Source organism: Diadema antillarum, unplaced genomic scaffold (genome assembly GCF_040938485.1).
Source record: "Diadema antillarum isolate AM-2024a unplaced genomic scaffold, OU_Dant_1.0 scf00000178, whole genome shotgun sequence".
NCBI lineage: Eukaryota > Metazoa > Echinodermata > Echinoidea > Diadematoida > Diadematidae > Diadema > Diadema antillarum.
In genome coordinates, this window is record NW_027271067.1 from 327,906 (window position 1) to 341,025 (window position 13,120).

The 13,120-nt window shown below is 40.8% G+C and overlaps 1 protein-coding gene across 1 annotated transcript in view; it reads right to left on the reverse strand.

Moving 5' to 3' along the window:
* Positions 1-664: 664 nt before the first annotated feature.
* The window catches only part of LOC139722959 (phospholipid-transporting ATPase ABCA1-like), a 91,864-nt gene continuing 79,408 nt past the window's right edge, over positions 665-13,120 (reverse strand). The window contains exons 38-52 of the mRNA XM_071634241.1: positions 12,846-13,015; positions 11,745-11,922; positions 11,031-11,146; positions 10,499-10,649; positions 9,366-9,489; positions 8,646-8,772; positions 7,999-8,119; positions 7,356-7,424; positions 6,583-6,831; positions 5,641-5,775; positions 4,781-4,884; positions 4,069-4,161; positions 3,098-3,341; positions 1,895-2,012; positions 665-1,547 (exon numbers count right to left, since the gene is read on the reverse strand). Of these exons, the coding sequence (XP_071490342.1) occupies positions 1,159-1,547; positions 1,895-2,012; positions 3,098-3,341; positions 4,069-4,161; positions 4,781-4,884; positions 5,641-5,775; positions 6,583-6,831; positions 7,356-7,424; positions 7,999-8,119; positions 8,646-8,772; positions 9,366-9,489; positions 10,499-10,649; positions 11,031-11,146; positions 11,745-11,922; positions 12,846-13,015 (2,388 nt within the window). The 3' untranslated portion in view covers positions 665-1,158. The remainder of the gene's footprint in view (positions 1,548-1,894; positions 2,013-3,097; positions 3,342-4,068; positions 4,162-4,780; positions 4,885-5,640; positions 5,776-6,582; positions 6,832-7,355; positions 7,425-7,998; positions 8,120-8,645; positions 8,773-9,365; positions 9,490-10,498; positions 10,650-11,030; positions 11,147-11,744; positions 11,923-12,845; positions 13,016-13,120) is intronic.

Here is a 13,120-nt window from a genome sequence, read left to right on the forward strand (position 1 = left end):
TTAACCTTTGACATTTCACCGTCTATCCACAGCAAATGCAGGCTTGAGATTTACTCTGAAAATCTGACTTCCCTCTCGCATTTCTTCTCATCTCTGCAGCTAAAAATGACTTTAACATTCTCCTACTCCCTTCTTAAATAACATGCTGTACAGGTAAGGATAATCACGATGAAGGGAACAGCTACATTTTGTACCAGTTAGTATGACTTTCATGATGGGCGATAGTCCAGGAGGTAAAAACAAATAGGTTCACATACGTTCGTATTGTACTTTGGACTATATGGCCGCCGTACACATGGTAAGACTCTTAGAAAGAAAGTTCACTGGTTTTAAATACATACAACTTTGTATTCTTTGATGCAGCACTTCAACCAGTACTGTACCATGAATAAGAAGTCTCCTTTGGTCTACACCATTCTACCATTGCTCCTCTATACACCCTCTCTGATACTGAGATGTACACATTGCTGGTATGATACAAGTTGAGACAATCTGAGGTATTTTCCTGTCCGTTTGACTGTCCAAATGCTATGTGCAATGTGGAATGCTTAAACATTTGAGTAATGCCCAAAGGACACCACCCCACCCTCCCCTGCCTACCCCCCCCCCCTCAAAAAAAAAAAAAAAAGAGAAAGAGAGAGATATACTAGGTGATCCCATCTTTTCTCCCGTTCAAGGACAACACTATTTGCAAATCATTCACATCCCTTGAAGTGGCAAATATTGATAAAATATGAGATTAAAATCTTACATTCTTTCAAGGAGTAAGCATCGCAATCACGACTGGAATGGAAAGCTGTGAAAGAGGTTTGAGCGATGGAACCATTCTTTGGTCAGTTTTTTTTTTCTCCCTTACAAATTGATGTGGCAGGATTCACTTCAAGGATTACTCTCTAGTGCGCAATATTCAATAAATACAAGGATATACTTGAGGTTAAACAGCTTCTACGTTTATTCCATAATGACACAGACTATCTCTGAGTACGTTGTACCTCATAGCGGACGTTTCCTTCAGTTTTACTTGGCAGTCGCTTAAGTAGTATCCTTTCTTGGTAAAGTCCATTTTGAAACTCGTTTCATTCGCTTCTCATTCAGTTCGGAGAAATACACTTGAAAACAATAGCTGTCCACAGTCATAAAGTTTTCTCTCACGAGATTTCAGCACTGGGATATATCAATCTCCTCCATTTGGAGACCGCCCTCGCCACCGAACGAGTTGGCGGACGCGAAAGGCGCAGATGTCCCCACGCTGCTTTCGTACAGCGGATTGTTGTAGCCTGCGTACTGTGTCATGATCGTGTTTGTATTCTGGGGACGGGCCACCGCTACGGGCGACGACGTCGCAAGAGGTGGGGCGGCTGGTGCGGGCTGCTGCCCTGCCCCCGGGGGAGGGGTCGTGAAAAGAGAGTTGACGGTGACTTTATCCAGCTGGCCACTGCGTTGCCGCTGGTGACGGATGTTGGTATTCTTTGGCTGGAGGGGTACATCATTGCTATTTATGCTTGTCAGCTCATGTGGTGTTGGGATGTACCTTGCCGATGCTCCATCTAGACATTTCAGGTTCAAAACAGAAAAAGACAAAGGTACGTCATGTACATGTGAAATTTTCTTCATATTTTCATTTCAATGTTTCACCACTTTGATATCGTCAACAATGTAGTCTTCTTTTCCAGCAATGATGACACAAAAACTTGAAAAATTCACACCTTCTTAATGGATTGTCCAACTTCCTAAAACTTCACTGATGTATTCTATCAATATTGCCACATTCACTAAACTCATTTATATATTTGGGGCAAAATTTGCCTTTAAGTAGAAGCTGAACCAAGGATACTGCTGCAAACTTTCCACTGCAACGATAAAAATTTACATTTTGCCCTGATGATTAACTCACCTGGTGAGAGTGCTATCCTGTTGTTAGCTTGTATATTGTTGGGTTCAGGCGGGTATAGGGTGAGCTCCACCATGGTCTCATCTCCTGTCCTCTGCTGGTTGGCAAAGTTGATGAATACCTGGAGGAAAAGGAGGATGGAGCAAATAGAAGTCAATAAAAGGATGCGGTTGCCATGGTGATTATGTTTGGTTGAAAGCTGTGCACTGATATACTGACGAGAACACAGACATTCCCATGACAAAACCAGAATGTATGTGCCATGGGGAAAGAAGAGTTAAATAAAGATATCATGGGCCATATAATGAATTGTTACTAGACATATCAAAAGGTTACTGTACAAGAAAAACAAACACAAGACTCTGAAGCTATCCACAATGATCCATGAACTGGATCTAAACATATCAAAGTAGTGTGTTTCTATAGCAAAGCCAATCCTAGGTGGGTACTTCTGGATTATATATAATTATACTCCTAGCTTAATTCTCTCGTATTTCACAGGTATTGTAAGGACTTTGCATTGATCAGGGGCTGATTAACATTATTGCAGTGTGACTTTTACTTTTCATCCAAGTGAAATAATTTGTGTAACACTGCCCTACATGTGTGGACTGACTACCATCCTGCACTCTGAGCAGATTCCAAAACGATCAAGAGCTTCAATTATGATCAATTCATGATTTAACCATTTGTGTGCTATGAATGTCCGACTGGCACGGATAACCACATGGAATTTCTACACATTGTCCAGAGTCCCTGGCACAGAAAGGGTCAATGAAAAGGGTTTATTGCCACTTGGTCTACTATCAGATGGTCTACTTCCCAGTTAGTCTAACACCACTACGGCTAAACTCACTTGGTCTACTATGAATTTTGTCTAATGCCCGTTTGGTCTACTGCTCACTTGGTTTAATGCTCAGTATGGTTACTTATCGTTTCGTCTAATGACCAGATGGTCTCATTGCAGTTTTGTCTCCTTGGACTTTCTACCATTTTGTTGAAGAAATTGTAGGTATTAGACGAAGTGGGCATAGCCCATCTGGAAGTAGACCAAGTGGTAATGAGGCTAAGTGGCAATTGGACTAAATGGTCATTAGACGAACTGGTTGCAGACAAAACAGGATTAGACCCTGTGGGTCGAGAATAAATGGTTACTAGACAAAGTGGGAGTAGACCAGGTGATAGATCACCAATGAAAGGCCCTACCTGGTCCAGCGTGGTCTGGCTGACGGAGTAGTCCTCGATGAGGAAGCGGGAGCGGTTCTCCTCCAGCTGGTGGAAGAGCTTGGAGAGGACCGCGTCCGCTGAGCTCAGCTGGAACTCCAGCATGTTGAAGTGCTGCTCCCTCAGCATGGCGTAGGGGAACTCCAGGGACATGAAGTCGATGAGGGCCGCCGTGCAGGGGATTTCCCCGCCAAGCCTTATGGTCAGCGTGTACCCGTCGCCAAATCTGTCGATCAAGCCGGAAGAATGGGGGGGGGGAAATAAAAGGGGGGTGGAGGGAGGGAAGGAGGGACAGAGAGAGGTACATGTACACTTGTAAAGATATCATGCAATCCAAAAATTACAGAGAGAATAATTCCTCCAAAACATTGAAAATAAAGATGCAGGTGCATTCCAGTCACCAAGTTAAAGTATAGCTGCATTTGAATGATCTAGGAACTGAAGTACAGTTAAGTAGTGCGTATGTCTGTGTGTGTGTGTGTGTTCACAACAGGCCAGACTTCAAAGGAAACTGCAATTGTCACTGATAGGCATGGCAACTACAGGCGACTCCCATGATAAGAAAGTCCTTGTGACTGGGAGTTTTCATTTATCAATATTTCATTATAACCAAAGAAATAAAATATATGTGTACAAGTAATAAGATTGGGGCCTGAATTTTTGCTTCGTTATATTAAAGACTTCGTTTTAAGCATGTTCACTGTAACAGGCACACCCTGCATCAACAGTGATACATAAATTCTTTAACATGAACCCTGAACTTTGTCACACATTCATGGACTGAGTCAGACGCAGGTACAATGAATGGCATGGAAATTAACTCGCTGCCTTCACGGCAATAGTAATTCACCATAGAGTTTCTACACAACACATTCTGTTCCAGTGTGCAATGGGTTAAGAAAGGTCTCCTGTGAAATCACACATAAAGAGAAGGAGGGGGGCGTGTCACTCACTTATTCTTGAGGTGCTGTGTACTGCCAAGGCACTTGAACTTTCCGTTGACCATGATGGCAAGGCGTGTGCACAGAGCTTCACATTCCTCCATGCTAAAGGATGTAATCAGAAGGACACTATAAAAAGTTAAGTTGTGACTACTGTACAAGCTGAAATGTAGTGTACAGGTGTTTTTTTAAAACAAATTGCTACTTGTCGGACATTTTTATGTGTTGCAAGGATCTAGTAATTGTTAGTTCATCTTCACCCTAAACATAATACATGTACATGTATGAGTCCATGCGGTCAGAACTAATTTTGATCCAGTCAGGTCTTATACTGTAAAAGTGGATATTTTCGCACGACTAATTTTTCGCGCTGGGATGGGTAAGGAGAGTTTTGCATGTTTTTAATTCCGCGCAATCCAGACATCAAATACTGGAAAATGTGGCAAGGAAAATATTTGCGTGCTTTTATTTTTGCGCTGGTTTCGGATAGCGCGAAATGCGCGAAAATTTCAACACCGTGAAAATTTCCACTTTTACAGTACAATGTAAGTACCATGATCACTCGATACACATGTAACTACAATGTATGTCACCCATTTAACAATCCAGTAGTGTGTTTTGAGTGCTGACTGGCTTAGAAAAACCCAAACCCTTATCCCTTGGCTTAGAAAAACTCAAACCTATCTTAAGTCCCTGGCACAGAAATGGTTAATAAGCCACTGACCTGTGAGATGTGAGGACCACCGACCTCCCCTCCTTTACTATGCTGGTGATGCAGTTCCACAGGAAGCGCCGTGATTTCGGGTCCATGCCCGTCGTTGGCTCGTCCTGAAAATTAAATCACAGGAAAATTATAGTGACAAGGTATTAATATTGTAGGCTGAGAATGATACAGGCATTAAATTACCACTAAAGCCATAGTGTTCGAGACACCGTAACACCCTTATCATTCTCAACCGACGATATGTTTAGGTATATTTTCTAACAGTGTAGAAAAATGTTGAGGGTAAATTATCTAGTGCACAGAAATGACATTGGAGTACACCGTACTATCAGAAGTTTAGCTCAGAAGTTCAAGCAGGTTCAGGCAGATTGAGATTGAGTTTCACATCCCTATATTCTTTTTCCTGACTTTAATAAAGAAGTGCTTACTAAAGTACTGATAACATGGCACCTTTTTCTTGTTGTTGTTCAGTATCAATATTAGCAAAACTTAATATCTTTCTCTCTCCTAACTGGTGTTTCATTTTTTTTTCTCTATTACATAATTGCAGGATGCACTCAACCGAAGAAACAACTGATACTTATATACTGTAATAAGCATTGCTTTTAGTTGGTTCTGTCATATTTCACACTCCTATTCCTTATGTATCTAGAGTTTTGGTTTCATAATTTATTCAAACATACCATTGCCCAATTCATTTGCTCATACATCATTGCATTCACTTTTGCAGTTAGTTTCCACATTTTGCATTGCATTTTGATGATTCTGATATTGTTTTTTCAAGTGAAATCCCCCCCAAAAAGATTATAAAATGCAATTCAAATGTTTATCCCGAAGGTAATCAGTGCATCCCAACTCACCAGGAAGATAACAGCCGGGTTGCCAATGAGCGCTATCGCCGTCGACAGCTTCCTCTTGTTGCCTCCGCTGTACGTCCCCGCCGACCGGTCCCGGTACTCCGTCAGACCCAGCTTGCGGATCCCCCAATTTGCCACCTGCACAGGCAGACAGTTCAAATGGTGTTTGAGATAGGTTGTTAATACAAGATGACGTACAGATATCAAACAAAAGGTGAAACTTTCCCTTGGCTCATGTAGTGTATCTATGAGTGTAATACGAAAGATGTGAAAGGTCAACAGACCACAAGACAGATTGTAACAAATGCCACATTTCCTAGACTAATTTATCAGTTGGAAAAAAAGAAGAAGTCAACAGCACTTTCATTCTCATTGAAAATGAAAACTTTAATGACAAAGTTAAACAAGTTAGTATACTTTTTATAGGTAGTGTGTGTCCCCTGGGTATGGACTTCATGGGTTTGAGTCCAAGGGAGGAGTACTGAATTCACATTTTGTGAGCAAGTATGCCATATGTACACATATATTCTGTGAAAGCAACAAAAAAGATACAGCATATATCTGCCAGGAGATGACATAGAATTTCCAGTAAGAGAAAGTCAGAACCTATGAAGATCACACTTCAGGCACAGGGCTGCAGCATAATGGTCTTAAAAACGAACAAACCAAGCAACAAAAAAAAAAAAAATGCATACTCAGTCTGGTAACAGACAAATTCATCGGCTGAGAATGAGAAGTGCGTTAAGTTGTCTCAAACACTATGGGTTTAGTGGCAACTAAACGCCCTTATCATTCCCTCCCAACGAATAGAGGCACTCGATAAACAGTGTTGACAGTGTCCACTCTGCCAAACGTAAAGAACAGTCACAAGCAGGATGGAGTTACCATGATAAACCTAGCAACTGGAGTCAGGTAGGGATCGTAAGAGTACAGAATCCATCTTACCTTAGTGACCTCCTCTTCGACCACTCCCCGGAGACGGGCGTAGAACTCCAGGTGCTCCTGCCCGGTCAGGAGGTCGTCCAGGGCGTCAAACTGGGGGCAGTAGCCCATGCTGCGGTTGACGTCCTGCATGCCCTCCAAGATGCTGAAGGAGTTGACGTACGCCGTCCCGCTTGTCACGTTTGTGTCGCCCGTCAGCATCTTGAAGGTTGTCGTCTTGCCCGCCCCGTTCACACCGAGCAGACCAAAGCACTGTAAATCGGCACCAGACAGAGACAGAGGGTTCAGCGGCTTATCTTTGTCATGTGAAGGATGATTTTGTCCCACAAGTATAACAGACGAATGCTAAACTGGCACTGCCTAATCATTAGACACTATTGCAAAACTGATCTACAAGGCTTTACATTTTGAAGCAGAGAACAGAAATAGGAAGTATGACACACAACACGCACATCCTCCTAAATGTGACAGAGTTTAGTACATGCAGAAGATGACAAATTTGCCAAATTTTACTCTTCATTACATCAGAAACATTTGAAGTACAGGCAAACAATCACACATGTACAGTTGTATAACATGTGTGAATCGGACACTAATGTCAAGAAACACATGACTGAATTATAAAGTTATCGGATGGAAATGTCTGTAAGAGAAAAAAAAAATCTATGACATCAGCACATAGACAGGCAGGCAATACCATGACAGGGACAAGAAAGAAGGGGGAAGGGAAATGAATTTTGGCTCCAATAGGCCTTGGATTATGTATCTCAACTCACCTCCCCATTGGAGATTCCGACACACATTCGGTCCACTGCCGTCATGGGTCCCCTGCTGGTGCTATACACCTGTTGAGGATAAATTTGAGTTTAATACTGGGCATAAATGAGACAATTCTAATGGTTTCATGACACATGTATTCGTTAATGCTGCAATGTATTTGCTATAGAAACATGTGAACAAAGAAAGTTTACACACTGTTCGATGATTTCGCTTTTAGTCGAGATGTTTCTCTCAATCTCTCTCTATCTTTTTATCAATCTAAGTATCATTCATTTATCTATATCTATCACTCTACATGTATCTATCTATCTATCTATCTATCTCTGCATTTATCTATCTATTTATCCTTCTATCTATCTATCTATCTATCTATCTATCTATCTATCTATCTATCTATCTATCTATCTATCTATCTATCTGTCTGTCTATTTATCTATCTATCTATCTATATATTGCTAGACCACTGTCACAATGGCAGGAATTTTATGCATACATTGTATACTTCAATAATGCAGGACTCCCAAGTGCGCATCTCACAGCCCGTCAAACATACGCCGGGGCTTGCCTCATACAGCAACAACCAAACTATGCACACACCAGCTAGAGAAAAGGAAGGAGCAAGGAGAAAAGTCGTTTTACCTTGGTGAGGTTTTCAATGCAAATGACATCGTTCCTCGCTCTGCCGGACAAGACTCGATGCTTCTCCCTCACCACGTCGTCATCCTCTTGCTCGGCGGACGTCGGCGGTGGATTGATGTGCCTACAGAGGGCGACAGAGCAAAATGTTGCGCACTCGTGTGAATATCAGCATTTTTTGCCTCTATCTTCTTTTTTTTTTACAAACTTTTTAAATTCCTCCAACTAAATCGGCAGGAGAAACTTTACGGTGCCAGCAAAAGGATCTGGCAAATATCAGGATCCAAAGCCTGCAAGGCTGGGAACACTAAAGAATGAAAAGTAATCAAACTTTAAGGCCTCTTTACAATTAGGAACTAGTTTCTGTTTTTCCAACAAAGATTATGAGATTTTCCATTATTTCAGAGAATATGTCTAAGCTTTAAAGCAGGGCCATAAAGAAAAAGCTTTTTGTTGAGGAAAAATCTAAATCACTGCAATATCAACAACAACAATGACAAAAGATTACTATATGGTTTTTACTGCAGAGATTTTTCTGATATTAGATACTGAAGGAGCAATAGATGGTGACAAGAATTAATCGCTTGAGGCTGGCCTTTAATAGACTGCATAGGGCTGCCAAAAGTACATCACAGAAACCAGCGCCTCACCTGGGCTTGATGAAGAACCTGTACTCTATGAGGAGAGTGATGAAAAAGAAGGCGAAGCCCTCGATGAACATGGCAAAGAGACTCTTGCCCACCTGGTCCCAGTGGAGTGGGTCTGGGGTCTCGTAGCCTAGATGATGGGGGTGGAAGATTAGAGGTACAAGGTACAAATAAGTACAAGAAGGGTGAACAATCGACAATAGTATACACTTTCATGAACACATAATTGTACACAAATATAGGTATGTACAGGTACATACAAGCTTAATACAGCATACATATATACACATTCATGTACATACTATAGTACATACATGTACACACATACATATAGATATTGTACAGACAGACAGACAGACACACAAACATACAATGTACCTACAAACATATAAATGCATACACACATACAGATAAACAAAGATACATTTTGTACAGAAACATACGCGTTACAAACACACATATAATTTCGAGATACAAATAGATGGGATTAATTCCGACTACACTTGTACTTACATTACAGTACAAACTATACTGTACACTAATGACTCAAATGAAAGAAAATATCAACTCAAACTGTACTAAAAAGTTAAGTATTTGGCCGTGACATACCACAGATGCTCTTGTACAAGATGATCTGATGCTTTACCCATCAAAACACTGTATCTAATTGTGTGGTGGGTCTCTTACAAGGGGACCCAAAACACTTAAACTGCACATACGTACCTATAACACTGAGGACGTCTGCCATGAGTTGATTGGTTGCCATGTCCATCAGACCCCGCCCCAGGCAGTATGGCGGGAAGAGAAGGAATGCCTTCTTTAGGATCACATTCACATCTTGGAGATGCTGCGGAATGATATGAAATGGAAGAGGTACTGATTCAACCCCTCGAACAAAGAAACTATGCAGGAAACACGTGGTGGTTTTGCCCTCTCTCCTAATCACGACCACCCTTCAACTTGTAGGTCTGGATTTGTTTGAAATTGTTTCATGCGATGCTCTGTATATTTGAAATCAAGAAGTATAATAATGATAAATAATGATAATAACATGGTCTTCTTTATCAGGGTAGCATCTGAGGTGTTTTCACTGCTCTATCAGAGGGCCCTGTCATCATGATTCCCTTAGCGTTGCCAGGTACCCATCTATACACCAGGGCAGACAAAGAGATATATAGATAGATAGACAGATAGATAGACAGAGAAAAACAGATATAGACAAATGTGACCCGCTACAACAAAAGGATCCTAAAGTCGCTGACGGGTGAGCCGAGCATGGCCCAGAAAAATGCTATTTTCTGGCCTTTCCTTTGATCATTTAGTTTCGAAATTTCGGCAGATGATAGAAGATACATTAGACTACAAAATTATGTTAAAAACAGAAATCCGAATGTTTTGACAGATTTTGGTGATCTGACTTCAAACTCGATTTTCTCGGCTCACTCGTCAGCAACTTTAGGATCCTTTTGTTGTAGCGGGTCACAAATAGATAAATAGATCAATAGATAGAGAGAGAGAAAAAAAAGAAATAGACAAATATATGAATAGATAGATTGAGAGAGTAATAAAAATAGACATCTATTATAGAGAGATAGATAGATAGAGAAAAATAGATAGAGAAACACAGATAAACAAATAGATAGATAGACAGAAATAGACAAAATAGAGAGAGATAGATAGAGAGATAGTGAGTAGCAGAGATAGACAAATAGAGAAGTAGATAGATAGATAGATAGATAGATTGATAGATAGAGAGAGAGAGAAAAAAAAACCCAGAAATAGACAAATAGACCAATAGATACTGTAGATAGAGATACAGTAGATAGATAGAGAGAGAAATAAAGAGATAAACATACTGGGTTATCGTTGCCGAGGTAGTCCAGGATATAGGTGGAGAGTACTGTGGTGATCCCCACAAGCATGTTGCCACACGCCATGGACAGATAGGCAGTGCTTGGTACCTTGAAGATGAAAGCTGCTGGGTATGTCATTGGGATGATGGCCCACCTGAATATCAACATCAGAGACAAAAGAAGATCCAGGAAAATTTACCTCATGCATATGTGGATTTAGCAAATGTAGAAATATAAGTTAAAATAACATAGGTGAAGTTTTAAGAAGAATTGTACAATGCATGAAAAATTGATCAGTTATGACAGTTTTGGTTAAATCCATTCAATGACAGTATATTTGGAGAGAATTCTGCTTTAACTTTCATAAGTAAAAAGGATACATTCTTCACCTGAATTGTTAGTTCTTTCAGGCATTTCCCCAAGTTATGTTCTGATACCAAAGCATGAGTATAACAGGTGCATAACAAAAAAAATCCCTCATCACGCTTCTGTAAGAATCTATTTTTACAAAATCATGTCATGACCTTTGACCTACCCATAGAGTACGAGAAGGAGGACCACGCAGGGCAAACTGTCTCCAGATGTGAAGGCGGTCATCTTGAATGCCAGGAAGATTACGATGGTCAGCATGGCAGGCAGGAGATAGTTGACCTAAGGGAAATCAAAGACAAAGAATGACCATTAACCCTTTTTGAGCCAGGGACTTTGGACAGTGTGTACAACGCTAGGGGTTTTCTAGGCCAATTGACACTCAAAGCACATAAAGGATTAAGAATCATATGGCTGTCCCTGACATGTCTTGAGAAGAGTTATGATATCAAAAAAAAAAATAGTTTACATAGAGAAGCTGAGTAAAATCAGCGATATTTATTAAAGCTCAAATAAACAAGGAGAATTAGAAAAGTTCTATCGCTCTGCTCACACATCTGAACATGAATACATTTCATAGCAAATTGTGATACATTTAATTTTATGCTTCAATGTAATTAAACATTTGATAACATGAATTGTGAAACACTAAAGATTAGCAATGCTTTATCAGACAACATTTAGGTGTTAGTACACAAACAGCTACCCTTCATTATACATTCCAATCTGAAAGCTTACTTGTACACGTGTACGACATCCTTGAACACAGATACATCTAAATGTGCATGTCACCTTACACAGACACATCGGTTACACTTTACAACTGTACATACTAACACAAAACACACTTATCTGATCAGATTTGTTATATGTCACTTACCATATCCCAGCAGAAGTTACTGATCCAGTACACCGTGGGGTTTACACCGCTGACGATCTGCAGGTGCTTTGCCTTCGACGTCCGCTCGCTGATGATGAAGACAACGAAGCTCGCCGGCACAAAAGCCAGAGCGAAGAGGACAAACATGGCCACGGCTAGATTTACAGACGACTGAGACCTTGTGAGACAAAATGAGCAAATGCAAACAACATCTTGCTTACTTGCATAATTCGAGTTGTGTTCTCGATCCACAATGGCACAACATCAGAGAAGGAAAATATGACATTAACGTCATTGGCAACTTTATTTCCTCAATGTTATAAATTAAAGAAGTCTCTTTTACTTCTTTTTTTTTTTTACATGTCTTTTTTTTTTTGAATTTCAAGAATTGGTAATAACCGCATGCAACTTCTTTAAAACACAATCCATATCTTTCTCTGGAGAAACAATTGCTTGCCCTTTGCATACATCTAATGAACACTGTACACAATGACTATAACAAACAGGATTTGAATTGACATCTTCCTTTTTGTCTTTCATTTATAGATCAGGAAACCTCTGTGGTGACACCTGAAATTGTATTACTGCCTTTAAGAACTGAACACACCTATTGATTGACGCAGAGGCAGTTATGTGGCTCAGTCAGTAGCGCGTCTGCCTTCAGATCAAAGGGTACCGGGTTCGATTCCCGAGTCTAAATGAGCAATGTTGCATGCAAGCATTCCGTCCTCTCTAGTAAGAGGCAAAAACACTCTGTCCCTTTAGACAGCACATTAAATGGAGGTCCCATGTGTGAGTTAGCCATATGACTAACGCACATAAAAAGATCCCACTCTATTCATTCATTGTAAAGAGCAGGGTGCTAACCCAGTGAAGTGGTCCCCCTACCCCCCACCCCCTTCAAGAAAACTGGCGAATGATGCCAACCGCTTATGGTTCACTCCAGGTGAATAGCAATAGTCAGAAAAAGGTTTCAACCAGGCACATTGCACCATATGCTTCAATGAATATTTGATGCTTTTTAGGCCATTGTGTAGGAGGGCCCACACATAAAATCTAACATCTTTAGAAAGGAAAAGTGAGATCTGTTGTCTGTCTTACTGGATCTTCTCATCCAGCTGGGTGTCGGTGAAGTTGATGGGGTGGGACGTGATGGAGATGCCGTGGTAACGGCTGCTGTTGGCCGAGTCGATGTGCGCCCTCAGCAGTAGGTTGTTCATCACATTCATGAAGATGGGCAGGGCGTGCCAGCCGTTGTTATCCCACCACACCTGCAAATATCACCATGGAGACACTCAGTCAACATTGGAAGATGTTTCTCAGTCATACTGGACATTCATTTCATCCCACTCTCTATGATAATTCATCACTTCATG